Here is a 14,890-nt window from a genome sequence, read left to right on the forward strand (position 1 = left end):
GCAGAGGACACCAGGAACTCCCAGAGAAAGCCAGAAGTCACTCAAACACTGCGAAAGGTATTTTGGTGCACTTATTAAGCCATTGATAGCACTAACAGATCTTTTTAAAAATGATTTTTTTTGCCCGGAAAACTCCTTTAAGTATTAGTCTGTTCCTCTAAAACCATTCCAATTTCTCATATGGCCCCATGGGGAAATTAATTGCCCACCCCTGCTTGAAGCAGCAATCTTCTCTACCAAATCAGTATATATTTTTTTTTTTAAAGAAAAAAGCGAAAACCAGGTGTTTATTTGAAACATTTGTTTCCCTTTATTAGCTCAGTGAGGCCAATGTGTTCTGCACATTAAAAAAATAATCACAGGAATTTGTATACAATGAATAAAACCACAGTACATGTAGACTTGGCAGGTGGAACCTCGACCCCGGGCGGTGGGGTGGGCTAACTAAAAGCTTTGATTGCCTGTTAAGCACAATTTTACCACCATTAGTACATTTTCATCTACAAATCTTACAGTAGCGCAATCCAGTCAGTTGTTCATAGTATTGATAATGTCTGTCACACAAGTACAGATTTAGAATCATCACATTATCGTATATGGCTATTCTAGATCATCAGATAGGTTTGAATCTACAATGATTGAAGTTCTCAGATTTACAGATATCAAAAAGGACACAGAATCATCAACTAAATCTAAAGGGATGAAGTGCTTTTATTATTATTATTATTATTATTCATATTTTTTTATTATTATTTCAAATGACCCAACGTCTCTCCCTCCGATTGCACAATCGTTCCGTCCTGTGCAACCATCTTTGGCAAAAAATGTATAGCACAATCTTATAGGCTACTTTAATGTAAAATTTCAAATCTAACATTGAATAGTACATTTTTTGAAAAATGTTTAAAATTGACTTTTTTTTTTTTCCACAAAGGGCACAGCCATAGAATTTTAAACTACTATAAAGCAGAAAAAGCAGCTACTACACGTCAAATCTAGCAGTTTTACACAATTTTCAATTTTTTAAATTTTAATTATTTTTTTATTATTCTTATCCACAGAATGGTAGTGGTATGCTGTCTATCTGAATTTTTTTTTAATGTATGGTAATCATGAAAAAAAAATAAAAAAAAACTGAATGCCAATTATATATGATCCCAAAATATGTTTCAATGCCCCTGAACATAAAATTTCTGTTCTTGTATATATTTGAACACAGAGGAACTGCGATTGTAGGAGAGAGCAATTGTCAGGTCTGCCAAAAAAAAAAAAAAAAAATTAACAAAAAAAAAAAAAATCAACAATAGTTTATCTGCTTAAAAAGAAACAAATCAACGCACATGTTCAATTCATTTCAGCAATACAGGGAAAAATAGAATGTATTAAAACATCTGATTACATAATTTAAAGGCAAAATAGGCAATGCATCTGGTCTTCAACACATAATATGATATATTAAACATTGATTTCTTAAAAATAATTTATTGCTTTTAATATATACTTTTATTTTATTTTTTGTACAACAGAAAATTGAGAAAGAAAAAAATCTGTAAACTTTAGTTTTTTTTCGTTTGGCGATCACATAATTAAACAAGATAAAATACCTGCATTTTTTTTGTAACCTACATAAATACAACCATTACACGGATTAAAGCTGTCCATAAAGTAACAGGGAACCCGTGGAAATAACATGTGTGGTTATAGGTTTTTATTTATTGCTATCTACCTACATGGAAATGAGAAATGGAAAAAAAAAAAAAAAAAAAGTCTCCGGCAATTTTACAGACAGTGGAATTTTTTTTTTTTTAAATAAAACTTGCTGGTGATAAACCGTGAACACAGCCAATGTATAGGCCACTTCAACTCATTGTAATCTGGTTTGCCATGGTACCAAAAATGAACGTACAGTCTATAAATATTCCTAAAAAATAAATAGGACCCAGTAACTCATAGATATAAGACCGGCCTCATAAACATTAGTGAGGTCGTGCCTTAGAATGATGTAATTGTTTCCTGGAATATTGGTAGGCTGCATAATGGTACGTTCCATAAAATGGTTGCCACCATTGTGTGTACAGGCCCGTTTAAAACAGCAAAAGGGGTCATTTTTTGCTAGATGAGTTAATATTAAATACATACATTTTATATTGTGGTTGTACAAGATTGGAAAAAGTTTTTTCCTAAAAGCAGTACCAACAATCCCTAAGTCTAGTATTACAGCTCAGTCTTATAATCTTGAAACCTAGGCTACAATACCAAACTTAGCCCATGGACAAGGTTCGTAAAAATATGTTTTTTCCTAACCTCAGACAACCCCTTTACACATCTGGACGTGTTGTCTTCTTGATGATGATGATGATATCTGAGGTTGTATACCTAAAATGTAATCCGTATATGTAACCATTTTTGAAAATATTTTTTAAAAAATTAAGCTTTTTAATAATATTTGTGCAGCTTGTAAAGTTAAGGGGCGTTCATACTACCGTCACTGTCCACCCAGGGGTCTCCGTCCTAAACCCTGGGGAAACTGGACAGGGGATGGCATGCCGGCGGTCAGCTATAAAATCCATTCATTTAAACGTGACCGGCAGTGTCTGTATGCAGCCTCTCCATCTGGAAACCGTTTTTTTGGAACGGACAGAAAGTCGTGTATGCAGGACTTTGTTTCCATGCATAAAAAATGGTTTCCAGGTGGAGAGGCTGCGTACAGACCCCAGCAAATACCTTTAAATACCCATTCAAGCTGTCCCCGTCCAGTTTCCCCGGAATTTAGGATGGAAACCCCTTTGCGGACAGCGGCAGTAGTGTGACCGCCCCCTTAGAAAGTTGAGCCAAATACTGATACAAAGGGTGAGATGGAAATATTCTAACTGTAGAAATTTTTGTGAAATATTGGATATTTTTGTGCACAGATCTTTTTAGATACACCCCAACATATAGTTGATTTTTAGTGTCCTAGTAGCCAATGTCCATTTTCCCCCACCAAAAATGGATAAGGTTGAAGATAGAAGAAATAAAACGCTCTGGTAACCTTTACCTTTTCTTCTATGATTCTTCTTCTTCTATCATTTTTGGTTAAAAAATTGATGGGTGAATGAATTGCCCAGATATGGTAAAAAACAAACATGTTATGTAGGTATAATGTAGCAAAATGACCCCCAGTGATGTTCTAATCTCCTGAAATGTTATTGTAGCAAATGGCAAAAATAAAGAGTCAAAAATCATGGAGGGTTAAACAATCTTTGGCACTCCAGTTTATTGTACACGGCAGTTCACCAAGCTGACGTGGACAGCAGCAACCAGAGTACTGAATTCCTGATGCAAATGGCTTGACCCAATACCTTCTCGCACTGAACCTGGTTACATTACAGAACAAAAAGGATTCTAGCAAAATCAGTAATCGTTTTTCTTTTTTTGTGTACATTCACCAATTATTCCTAAAAATGTATTCTTTAAACCATTTATAATAGTAGCAATATTCATCCAAAAGATTTTACAAACTGTTGCAAAAACTGTGACTGATTAACATTTGTGAAAAAATATTTGCATTGCTAAACACGCACCACACGTAACGTAGAGTTCAGTCAGCTATGAGCTGATGGATATGGGAAACGCGGTTCTCGTAATTAATTCCACTTGAATACATTAAGTTGCGGAACAAGGGTTAACCCATCAGCAGGTTAGCAATACAGGAAAGCTGTGCGTGAAGAGATTAAAATGATTCAGTGTAAAAGATCATTGTTCATATGGAAACCAACCTTACGTTGGCCTCCTACCAAGACAACGTCTTAAAGGATCAGTAGTACAGCAGCGAAGCTGTGACTACACTAATGCATAGTCAACACTACCGTGCAACGGGGGGGTTCACCCGTAGCATGTGATAGTATTAAGAAAGTGTTAGCATCCTTTCAACTGGCCATATCTTGTTTAATCAGCATATTACTGTAACAAACATGAAAGTGTTAACTGATCAATATGTCTTCAGTAAACAAAGGAATGGAATATCAGTTTCTCAAAAAGGATGCACAACAGTAAAAACATTGGCTTTTGCCAAAAAATTCCAACAGTGCCGAAAAAAAAAAAAAAAAAGTTACTGGCTTATTAAACAGTGTTTAGACAAAAATATCACCCACATATGGTGCACAGTGCTGAGTCACCCAGCAGCTTATCCGAGAAGAAAACGCACAATGGTCTATTGTGATAGTAATCAAATCATACATTCATTCCTGACTCACAATAATACGAAGAATAATAGTTTTTTTTTCCTTAAAAAAATCACTACGAACGTTAACAAGACCTCTGATATGGTAAATCCTCGAACTGATTATGTATTACTGCAGATGAAGACACTTACACGGAAGGATGAGACACGTTCTCCATGCGACAGAAGCCTTAGGCGGGCCAATGTAATCCTTCTCAAAACAGTTATATGGAAGCTCACCAAAAAATAGCGATGAGTGTGCTTAAAGCGATTATTGTGCACCCCAAAAAAAAGGAAAAAATTTTAAAAAATTAAACACGCACACACTGTCATTTTTCTTTTTTTTTTCCTTACAATCAAATATATATAAGCATAAAGTCAGCTCCTAAATAGATTAGTATACAACAGGTGGTTCACCTTATATAGTTACATTTTGAATATTCTCGATTTTAAGAAAAATTTCTTTTTTTCCGTATTGAAAAGAAGGCTGCATTTACAGTGCATAGCAGTAACAAATAAAGAACATTGTCATACTCTATGTACACAAAATAAAAATACTCCATAGAACCCATTCTCTGCCAGAGACACGGGCAATATGTCCGCTTGCACATCTCCCCGGCAGAAGAGCAGGGAACATCTGTAAATACTTGACCAGTACTATGCAGTGGTAGAAACTACCTGGACACTGATTCAGATAGTTTTACTCAGCTCTCGTTTATTATGTAACACCACATCCACTCATCAGAAAATAAAATATATTTATATATATTTATATATATATATATAATGCTGAACAAGCTGTGAAATCGACCATTTACAAGGCTTTCGATGTTGACGAACAACATTGTAGACAATTGCATGGGTGTCAGAATCTGAGACTAATGAAGAGTAAAGAGACTTGCGTGTGCTAAAAAAAAATGCCACTTTTTTTAGGTTTCTTCGCGAGATTCCCAATAAAAAAAAAGTTACTAAGGCGTTATCTATATTGCAATGTTTTTTTGTTTTTTTTATATTTTTTTTTTCCTATGGGATGATGATCAAAATTAGACAAAGTGTAGATTGCATTGCAGTTGAGTATCAGCAGCTTACAGATCCTCCAATATTCCCATGATAAATAGCGATCTCTCGACTTTTCCAGAATAATCAGGTTTGAATGGAGAAGTTTTCACAGTTGGCTGGCACTTTCATCTCCAATGAAAAGCATGTCTCGTCTTTATTCGAGTGATACAACGGCGACTGTGAAAGTGAGGAATCATCTGACACCCATGGCTTTCCGCGCTTGTCTAACAATCCCATTGCCTCTTTAGTCTTCAGCAGCTGTGTTCATGTAAACCATTGAAGAACGGAGAGTGTAAAGTAGGAGAAATTCCTAGGTTTGACTTTCAAGAGTCTCTTATTGGAGGACGAGTTGTCCGTGAGGTATTCTCCATCATTCCATTGGGCGTGGTGGTGATGCATGTTACCTGCGCAGGCTTCTTTGTGCCTCTTTAAGCAAACTGTCAAAATCCATGGAGTCATATTTGCTTTTGGTGGAAGCAGGATCGAAGTCATCTGAATTTGAATCTGGAAGTTGAAAAAATAATATAATTGGTAAATAAAACAAATATAAATTTGAATTTCAAGCTCAATAGACATAATATAGCAGAATATTCAGTTTTTTTTGTATATCCTATCTATTGTGTTTGTGTTATGAGGAGGCCCTCTCCCCTCTGTATCCCCAAGTCCCCGCTTCCGGGTCTCAGGAGGCAGGCCGGAACCTCTGAGGCGATGTGCGGGGTTTGCCGGTCTCCTCCTGAGCCGGATGGGGGACAACATTCAATCAAATTATACTTACCAAGTCCACGAGTGAGGGTCGGGCTGGATCCTCCAAGAAGTCTTCTCCGTGCAGCGTCCCCGCGGCATCTTCCGGCTCTGAATTCACTCTGCCAGGCATCAGGCCTGGGCAGAGCCGACTGCGCATGCCCGCACTACAAGCGGGCATGCGCAGTCGGCTCTGCCCAGGTCCGATGCCTGGCAGAGTGAATGAAGAGCCGGAAGACGCCACGGGGAAGCTGCTCGGAGAAGACTTCTATAGGTAGGAGAAGAACCAGCATTGATTGGCCGACTGTATAGCATTCAGCCAATCAATGCTGGTTCTGCATCAAACTTTTCCATTCGAATAGCGAGTAGTACTCGATCGAGTATGAGTATTTCGAATACCGTAGTATTCGATCGAATACCTACTCGATCAAATACTACTCGCTCATCTCTAATAATTAACTATCATGTCCAAGCCCTGACCACACAAGATGATACCAATGGTAAATGGGGGGCTCTGTTATAGGTATTATTTACATTTTCGAAGTTTCTTAGCACAAATATAATTTTTCTTATAGAAATAGGAACTTAGCATAAATAGCTTAATATTGTATTGTAGGGCATATTGTATTTCTATATTTTTGATCCAAATTTTCGCGCAAAACTGCATTGCTCAATTTACCATTACCATTATGCTATTAATGGTGATGGGCTTATAATCTTCTTGTATTAAAAAAAAAAAAGTAATAAAATAAATTTTTTTTAAAATAAATAAATTAATTAAAAAGTATAACAAATAAGCTTGTTTTTTTTATACTGATCCATTGTACGTAACCACTGAGCTTCTTTTACCTCCAAATTAAAATTACATTCTAAGAAAATACTGGAAGCAAATAAAACCTAAGCAATCAAATAATTCTGAATAGTTTTAAATGTGAATCCATGGTGTAAAATACTAAATAAATAGCAATCCCCTCGCACTGGCATTTCCTTTATTTCCGCAGGTCTCCCCCGGGCATCGTTACTTTGTTTGAGTTGATTACAGCGTACTAACCAGAGTCCTGTTATTCAAACAGCTGTGTTTACTCTCCAGCTCTGTCTAAGCCCCTCTACATTACGGAGGTGTTAAATAAGGTAGACACACAGCGTCATGCCGCATCTGACTATTTCAATCCACCAACAAGTAAATAGAAAATAAATCTTGCACTGCATGCAAGCTTGAGCTCTCGATGAAGAGTGTAGCCTTTCCGACATACATACAATTCATGGAAAAAATATGAGCAAATATGGCCTACACTTGTGAAGATGGGTATATCATAGGATGCTGTAATTTATGGTGTCTCATTAATTAGCACAGTGGTCCCCAACCCAGTAGCTTGGGAGCCAGACGTGACTCGCGACCCTCGGGGCTGTCGAGTGTCGGGACCAAATTTTGGAAAATTAATGACTCCGGTTTCAAAATGAAATGAATACATTATATTATACAATTATTAATATTGTATAATTCATTACATGTATAGTTTGATACATATTTAGGCCCCTTGCCAACGACCATGGAGTGGCTCAGTGTGCTATCTGGGTTTTTCCCAGATAGCACACTTATCCATTCTTTTTCCCTCTATCAGTTTGCCTTTGGAGTGTAGGAGGAAACCCGCGCAAAAATGGCAAGAACATACCAAGTCCTTGCAGATGTTGCCCTTGGTTGGATTTAAACCCAAGACTGCAGTGCTAACCACCGAGCCACTGTGCCGACCCTGACCCATTTATCTCTTTCCGCCCACACACACACAACTGTGAATTATATGGTCCCATGTGCAGCCAACAGTGTGGGCCGTAAAACTCAGGACAGGTCCTATTCCTGTCCAATTTAGTGGCTCTGCACCGGTCCACATCCATGTGCACCGGTCATGCTGTTCATCATTGGCCAGCACCCAGGAAATGGTTGTCTGCAAGGGGCCTTACTTTCATTGTAATTCAACCACAATTTTTTAATCAATTAGAGCAACTTTATTCTTTCTGACTGACCACAGCCATTTATGAAGTCGGAGTAGGAGTCAGAGACTGGCTCTAAAAAATAGAGGAGTCGGAGATGGAGCCAATGACTTGACCTAGTGGCTCCATAGTCCTGGCACCCCTATCTGTCCGGCTTACTATAGAAGTCCTCAGTTATGGCCATAAACACTGGTTACATTATGATACAAATATGGGCAATATTATGTATCTGAACCTCTTATCGGTGCAAGTTTGGATGGTATAATATAATACCACTGGTATAATTATAGTAAAATATTCACAATTGTTTGACAAGTCATAATTTATTTTTCCAAGTTTACTAAATGTAGCACAAATAGGGACTAAACTATATAGTATTTGAAGGATGTGGCTAGACAATGACCTCTCTTCTGAGTACTTGTTACGTGACTCTAGTTCAATGCAACTCTTGCATACTTAGGCTTGACTGCCATGAGTCAAACTTTAATAGAAGCCACAGTAAATTATGCAAAGTTAATCTTTATTAAATAGCAAATATTATAGCAAGATATGAATGGACGACATGAAACTATTTATTTATGTTTCTATACACAAGATGGATGTCAGTCCAAGCCAATGATTTTGGCCAAACATCTAATAAGTAGGTTGAGTTTCCACCAAAAGGAGATGCCATGGTGAAAAAAAATATCATTTTGTTGGATTCCAAGATACCAGAATCTTTGGTTTCCAGGAGAGAAAACCTATACATGAAGTGTATGTCAGTGAGTTACCCCCACTCCCTATTTACAATGCATGTGTGCACAGCCATGATAAGAGTGCATCATATGGGGGAATTGGTAAGAAAATCTTTTGACCAAATAGCTATCTAAATGGTATTGCCATCTTAACTGCAATGCAAGATACAGTCAATTTCAATCTATTGGCTGTCATATTATGATAACACAACTTTTAAGGATTGTCTTATTATGAAAGTCGCTTTTCACACAGATATCATAGATAGGGGTCGCAGCTTCGAACCCTTCTCTAGTAACCAGTGCAGATACCCAAAGCAAAGATGGATGACTCGGGAAGACCATATTTTTTGCATGACCACCTATTAATTTGAGTAGGCCCCATGTAGGTCAACCAAGGAAATCAGGTGGTCACCACCTGGTCTACAAAGTCCACATAAAACTAACCCTTTAATACATTACTGCATATGTGACTGGAGTATGTATCATTCCAAGTCACGGTCAGGACTACATGGTGACTTAGATGTTCACAAAATCTTGCCATTACCACAACCATAAAGCAACCTCAATGTTTAGCTACAGGCAACACATTTATGAAAAGCCTGTGACCATCATTGTATAATGATCAGAACATGACCCAAGACTTTGTTACCCATAGAGAAACACTGAGAACACACTGCAATAATGGCATAATTTTACTGCGACCCATGGGCAACCAAATGTTACCTTGACACCCTAGCCTAAGGTTCAACTTATAAAAGCTTCAACTGAAAACATATGTACGATATTAAAACCTTGTGATGTAAAAACAAGTTTTATAACCCATGGCCATTTCCTTCTCAAACATTTCATTTTAGCATTGCCTGCCTGATGCCGGTGGCACCGGCATGGAAATTAACTACTGAGCTATAAAGAATATAGAGCATATATTAGCTTCTACCATATGCTGGTACTTTATTCTCGGCAATTCATTTTTCATAACAAATTAACAATAAATGAGACGTCCAGTAAATCTCTGCCAGCCCGCAACCAACTATGTCAAGGTAAATCCTTCCATATGAAAATGGCACCAACCAACAGAATGAAATAAATGGAATCCATACCTAAATCTGCATAGTTGGACTTGCAAAACTGCTTTCTTTCGCAAAAGCACAGCTCAAAGTCGGGTTCATTAGCCCTGCGCAGGGTATATCCATTCTCAAGAGCAGCAAACGCGTCACAGGTGTAGCGGTAGGTGATGAAACCGTAACAGTCTCTGCAATGAGGAGGGGAAATTCCACTTGAGTGAGTGAACAATCCATTTAACACATCTATACATTGTATTAATGGCCCCCCTCTATGATCATTATGATGTACAGAATCTAAATCTGCACCATACGTTTGTATCTTCATATACCAAGAGGGTTGTCTTCGATGACATAGCCCTTAAAAGTTACCTATAGCAAGGTACCCAACATTAGATGAGATTTTGGGTGCTACATAACCCTGTAAATCCCTACTGACATTCCAATAAATGTGAATATCTATTCCAGGAACATAATTTGGTTGACACAACCCTAATTATACTAAGCTCTTCCTACTTCACTTACTTGACTATAGCAAGACAGGTCAGACATTGGAACAGGTCAGAAATTTATTTATGAAAAGATGGTGAAAAAATGATGATGTCCTAAACCAGTGCTTAAATTATGAAACAATTTTTTTGGGGGAACTCTGAATTCTCAGACCCCAGAGTATAATAATAGGAGACCCAAGGGAGGATACAAACATAAAAAACAATGTTACTTATCTCTCCTGGGCTTCGACGCACTAAAGGCTGAAGTTGGCCAACTTCAATGATGGAAGAGACATCACTTGAGCAGGGCTTGCGTCACAATGCATAAAAACGCAAGCCCAACCCATGTGACGTCTGTGACGTCACCAAGTAAGCCCAAAGGCTTCTGGAGACAGGGGAGTTAAGTAACAGTGTTTTTTTTATATTCCCTCACTTCTCCTAGCCCTCCAATCATTAAAGTCGAGGATCTGAAAAGACCCTCTGGTATAATGATAGCGTTGCTTGTAGGGTTCTTTTACCGGGCGTTGAAACCCAATTTAAGCACTATTCTAAATGATATATCCTAAGGACTGACTATCTTAGAAGAAGATATCCAGTAAGATGGCTATACACATTCAACAGCTACTCAATAAGTGTTTAGCCAACAGCCAATCTTCCCAGTCTTTTTATACACGTGCATGCTTCATCCATACTTCCACGTGCCAATGGAGTAAGCTGCTTTGGACTTCTCTGGTGGCTTATTTTCCTGAAATCCATAATGTCTGATCTTTATTTCCCCAAAACATAGGCCAAACATCATTATACATTACAAGGTTTGAGGATCCCAATGAAATAGCCAAGTATGGCCAAGAATAGTTTAATATATATAACCATCTTAAGAAAATCTTAGTGAGAATTTCTGATACCAATGTAACTAATGTTACCAATAAAAATGTAACTTCAAAATTTCAATGCATTTCTGAAAAGGACACTCACCCATCATCCCGCAGATTGACCGTACATTCTTCAATTTCACCAAAAACTTCAAACCGGGCTCGCAGTTCAGCACGACTCATGCTAGTTCTCATCTTACCAATGTAAATAACTCTGTGCTCCTCCTGCAAAGGAAAAAAACATCACAATATAATATATAGAATATTACAAGGACTGAAAAATTGTTACCTAGTTTACAAAAACTAATCATACCCATTCTAAACTAAATTGGCTGTTGCAGAATCATGGCTTATCCCCTATCCACAGGATAGATGACAGTGTCTGATCCCTGAAGATCTCGCCACTGGGACCCCCCCTAATCATGAAGGGCCCCCTGATTGAATTGAGCAATGGTTGGATGTGTGCGCTTCTGCTCCATTCCATCTCTATGGGACTTGAAAGTATTGACAGCATGCATATGTACAAACGACTCCCATTTTTGTAATATTTGAGGGATCCTTTGATAGTATCCCAGAAAATAGATAGTTATGACTAATCCTGTCAAAATAGATTTATAATTCATATTCAGATAACCTGTTTACTGCACTGAGGCATGGCCAAACATTCCAGGAAACTCATTGTCACCAATGGTCACCAAACATTGTGACCTGCCATATTGTTATTTTGGGATTCAGCACGGGGTGACAAAAATGGGTGCTCTAGCAGGTATGGCCACACTGGGTGCACTGAACAGCTCAAAACAAAGGGTTTGTCCCATAAATTAAAGTGTGCCGGAGCATTATCCTTCTCCACACGCAAGCTGAGAGCAGCCAGGCTGAATGTAGGTGGGAGTGATGGTTGGCGCCTCCATTCACTTCAATGGGAGCGCCAGAGATTGCCAAAATACAGCACTCAGTTATCTCCGGCGCTCCCACTGAAGTGAATGGGAGTGTTGACCACCACCAGTCCCGTCCACATTAAGTGTGGCTTTGCTCAGGTTCAATGTGTAGTGGGGCAAGGTCCTGCAAACTTTATTTCATGGGAAGGTCAGTGCTTATCTGTATTTTTAATGGGAATCACACCGACCTATTCTTGTACGACAGATCCTATTCCTATCACTTTTGCATTGTGGGCTCATTCATTTAAGTGTATGGGTCCTTGGAGTACATGGATCACATACAGATATTATCCGCAAGCTGTTCTTGCTGTTTTCTCATGCCTAAAATAGCCTAAGGCTAAGGCCTTACATTTCGAAAACGCTGCTCTTTTTGTTTCAGATTTTTCTATGCTGTTTTTTGGCCAAGGAAGGGAGGAAGGAATGGGACATATCTAGGAAACTTTTATACTTCTTCCTTCCGCTCAGTTCAAAAATCTATAATAAAAAAACAGCTGTTCCAAAAAGTGGAGCCTTGGCCTAATAGATGATTTTCTTACTAATAAGATGGCTCTTTGATATAAAAAAAAAAGTATGTTCACTACCGGTATATTGTTTACTGCCCCAACAATGGCATATAAATGGCTTAGAAATGAATTTGGTGATAGTAGACTCCTTTTAAGTAAATTCAACAATACAAAAAAACAAAAAGCCGAAAGTATATTTTAGATTTTTGGGGGGTTTTTCCTGTATTTTTGAATATGCTTAAACTATTTACAGCTGAAGTCTACTTTGGATGCCTGGAATTTCTATAAATGCGTATTTGGAAGCTATTTTAGAACTTCCAGTTATGGCTTTTAAGCGGTTAATTAACACTATGTAACCTGGGGACTAAACTTATGGTATGTTTTGATGTATTTGGCATATATTAATACCAAGCGGAATTGGACGGAAACTCCATTCCATATCTCTTTTTTATTAAAATCCACTCAATATAACATTTTTCTTGGCACACTAAAGCTCTGCTTATTATAGAATGGTTCATGTGTGCATTAGGCTGATGGATTCAATACATATGCATATAGAGTCATTAAATGCAGATCAGAATATACCTTTTTTGGATACTGGGAGCAATTGGTAATAAATTCAAGGAAAGAAGGTTTTCATATTGCCTTCTAAAAGGAACACTTAATAAATTAAATATGTTGCTTTGCTTCGGTGGTTGGAAGAGTCTTTATATAGACATTAGGGATAATAAATTACATCATTATAGATGTGATTGTGTAACCTCTACTTGTAAATGTCAACAAAGACTTGGGGACAGGTCTTCAAACTCGAAGATGACTTCCAATTTTTTGACTTTCCAGTAGGGGGAGTATTTTGCCTTACGGCTGGAGAACCTCCTTGTGAAGAGGAAGCATCATTCTCTCAGCAGACTAAAGGGATCTTCATGCACACGTCCGAGTAGGCCATCCAAGGGTCCGATCCGTTCATTGGAACAGAACGGATCGGAAGTCCCCATACAAGTTCACATTGGAACATATCCTCTAAGTCATTAAAAAGTAAGTGATTGAATTCCTATAAAGGTAAATATGTAACAAACTACCGGTACGTATCTAATTAATTATACAATATATTAATGATATAGTTTAATTAAAAATAATTAGTTATTTTATCTTGAAGTCAGAGTTGTCTTTTTTTTCCGACTCTGTCTCTACCCAAAATTGGCCCCTATCTGACTCCACAGCCCTGTTTTCAATAGCTGGTGGGCAACGTTTACTTATCAGCTATACCCCCGACCCCACCATACACATGTATGCTCGGTTTGGGAAAACTTGCATTCTTGCCAATGGAAATAGGAGACTAACCCAATAACAGACACTTCCGGTAGGAGATGGGGCATATGCATGTTCACTTTAAGTATTGCTATAGACAAGCAAAGATATATTCATCTTGTGGCATTTATCCAGCTTCTTGTTTATTCCAGTGTAGTACAGTAGGTAATAATACCACACATCGGGCCCATTGATAAAATCCTAGCTATTTGCCCAGGCTGACATGTTGTGACCTCACTGCTGCCTACACTAGACTGTGTAATGAACAGCAAGATGGTGATTTATCTGTATTGACCCCTAGTGAGTTATGAAGCCATCACTTCAAAGCAACTTGGGGAAATCTATACCATGCATATGCTTTATAGCAATGTCCTTCAGCACCTGCTCAGACACATATGTCACCCTCCCTGGCCTTGAACCAATGTTAAGTATATGTCCTTAGCCATCCTTCAGCCTCCTCAAAGAATCACTTCTTTTATGACACGGCTGTTTGTTTATATCCTTGTTTACTTCTTTCCTTTTCTTTTAACATAGAATTCACTCATTTTCCATAATAAGGATAAATAAAAAGGCAAGAAATGGAAATACTAGGGCAGAAAACTAGATAGATAGATAGATAGATAGATAGATAGATAGATAGATAGATATGAGAGGGACAGATAGATAGATAGATAGATAGATAGATAGATAGATAGAAGAGGTACAGATAGATAGAGTTAGATATGAGAGGGATAGGTAGATGGATAGATAGATAGATAGATAGATAGATAGATAGATAGATAGATAGATAGAGTAGATAGATACAGTAGATAGATAGATAGATAGATAGATAGATAGATAGATAGATAGACAAATTGATAGCAAGATAGACAGATAGATAATATATAGATAGATAAATAGATAGATAGATAGATAGATAATATATAGATAGATAAATAGATAGATAGATAGATAGATAGATAGATAGATAGATAGATAGATAAATAGATAGAT

General features: G+C 37.6%; 1 protein-coding gene across 1 annotated transcript in view; it reads right to left on the reverse strand.

Annotated features, from left to right (window-relative positions):
* Positions 1-286: 286 nt before the first annotated feature.
* The window catches only part of PPARGC1A (PPARG coactivator 1 alpha), an 85,492-nt gene continuing 70,888 nt past the window's right edge, over positions 287-14,890 (reverse strand). Inside the window, exons 11-13 of the mRNA XM_075259932.1 lie at positions 11,252-11,373; positions 9,825-9,976; positions 287-5,764 (exon numbers count right to left, since the gene is read on the reverse strand). Coding sequence (XP_075116033.1) covers positions 5,661-5,764; positions 9,825-9,976; positions 11,252-11,373 — 378 coding nt within the window. The 3' untranslated portion in view covers positions 287-5,660. The remainder of the gene's footprint in view (positions 5,765-9,824; positions 9,977-11,251; positions 11,374-14,890) is intronic.

This window comes from Leptodactylus fuscus, chromosome 1 (genome assembly GCF_031893055.1).
Source record: "Leptodactylus fuscus isolate aLepFus1 chromosome 1, aLepFus1.hap2, whole genome shotgun sequence".
Taxonomy (NCBI): domain Eukaryota; kingdom Metazoa; phylum Chordata; class Amphibia; order Anura; family Leptodactylidae; genus Leptodactylus; species Leptodactylus fuscus.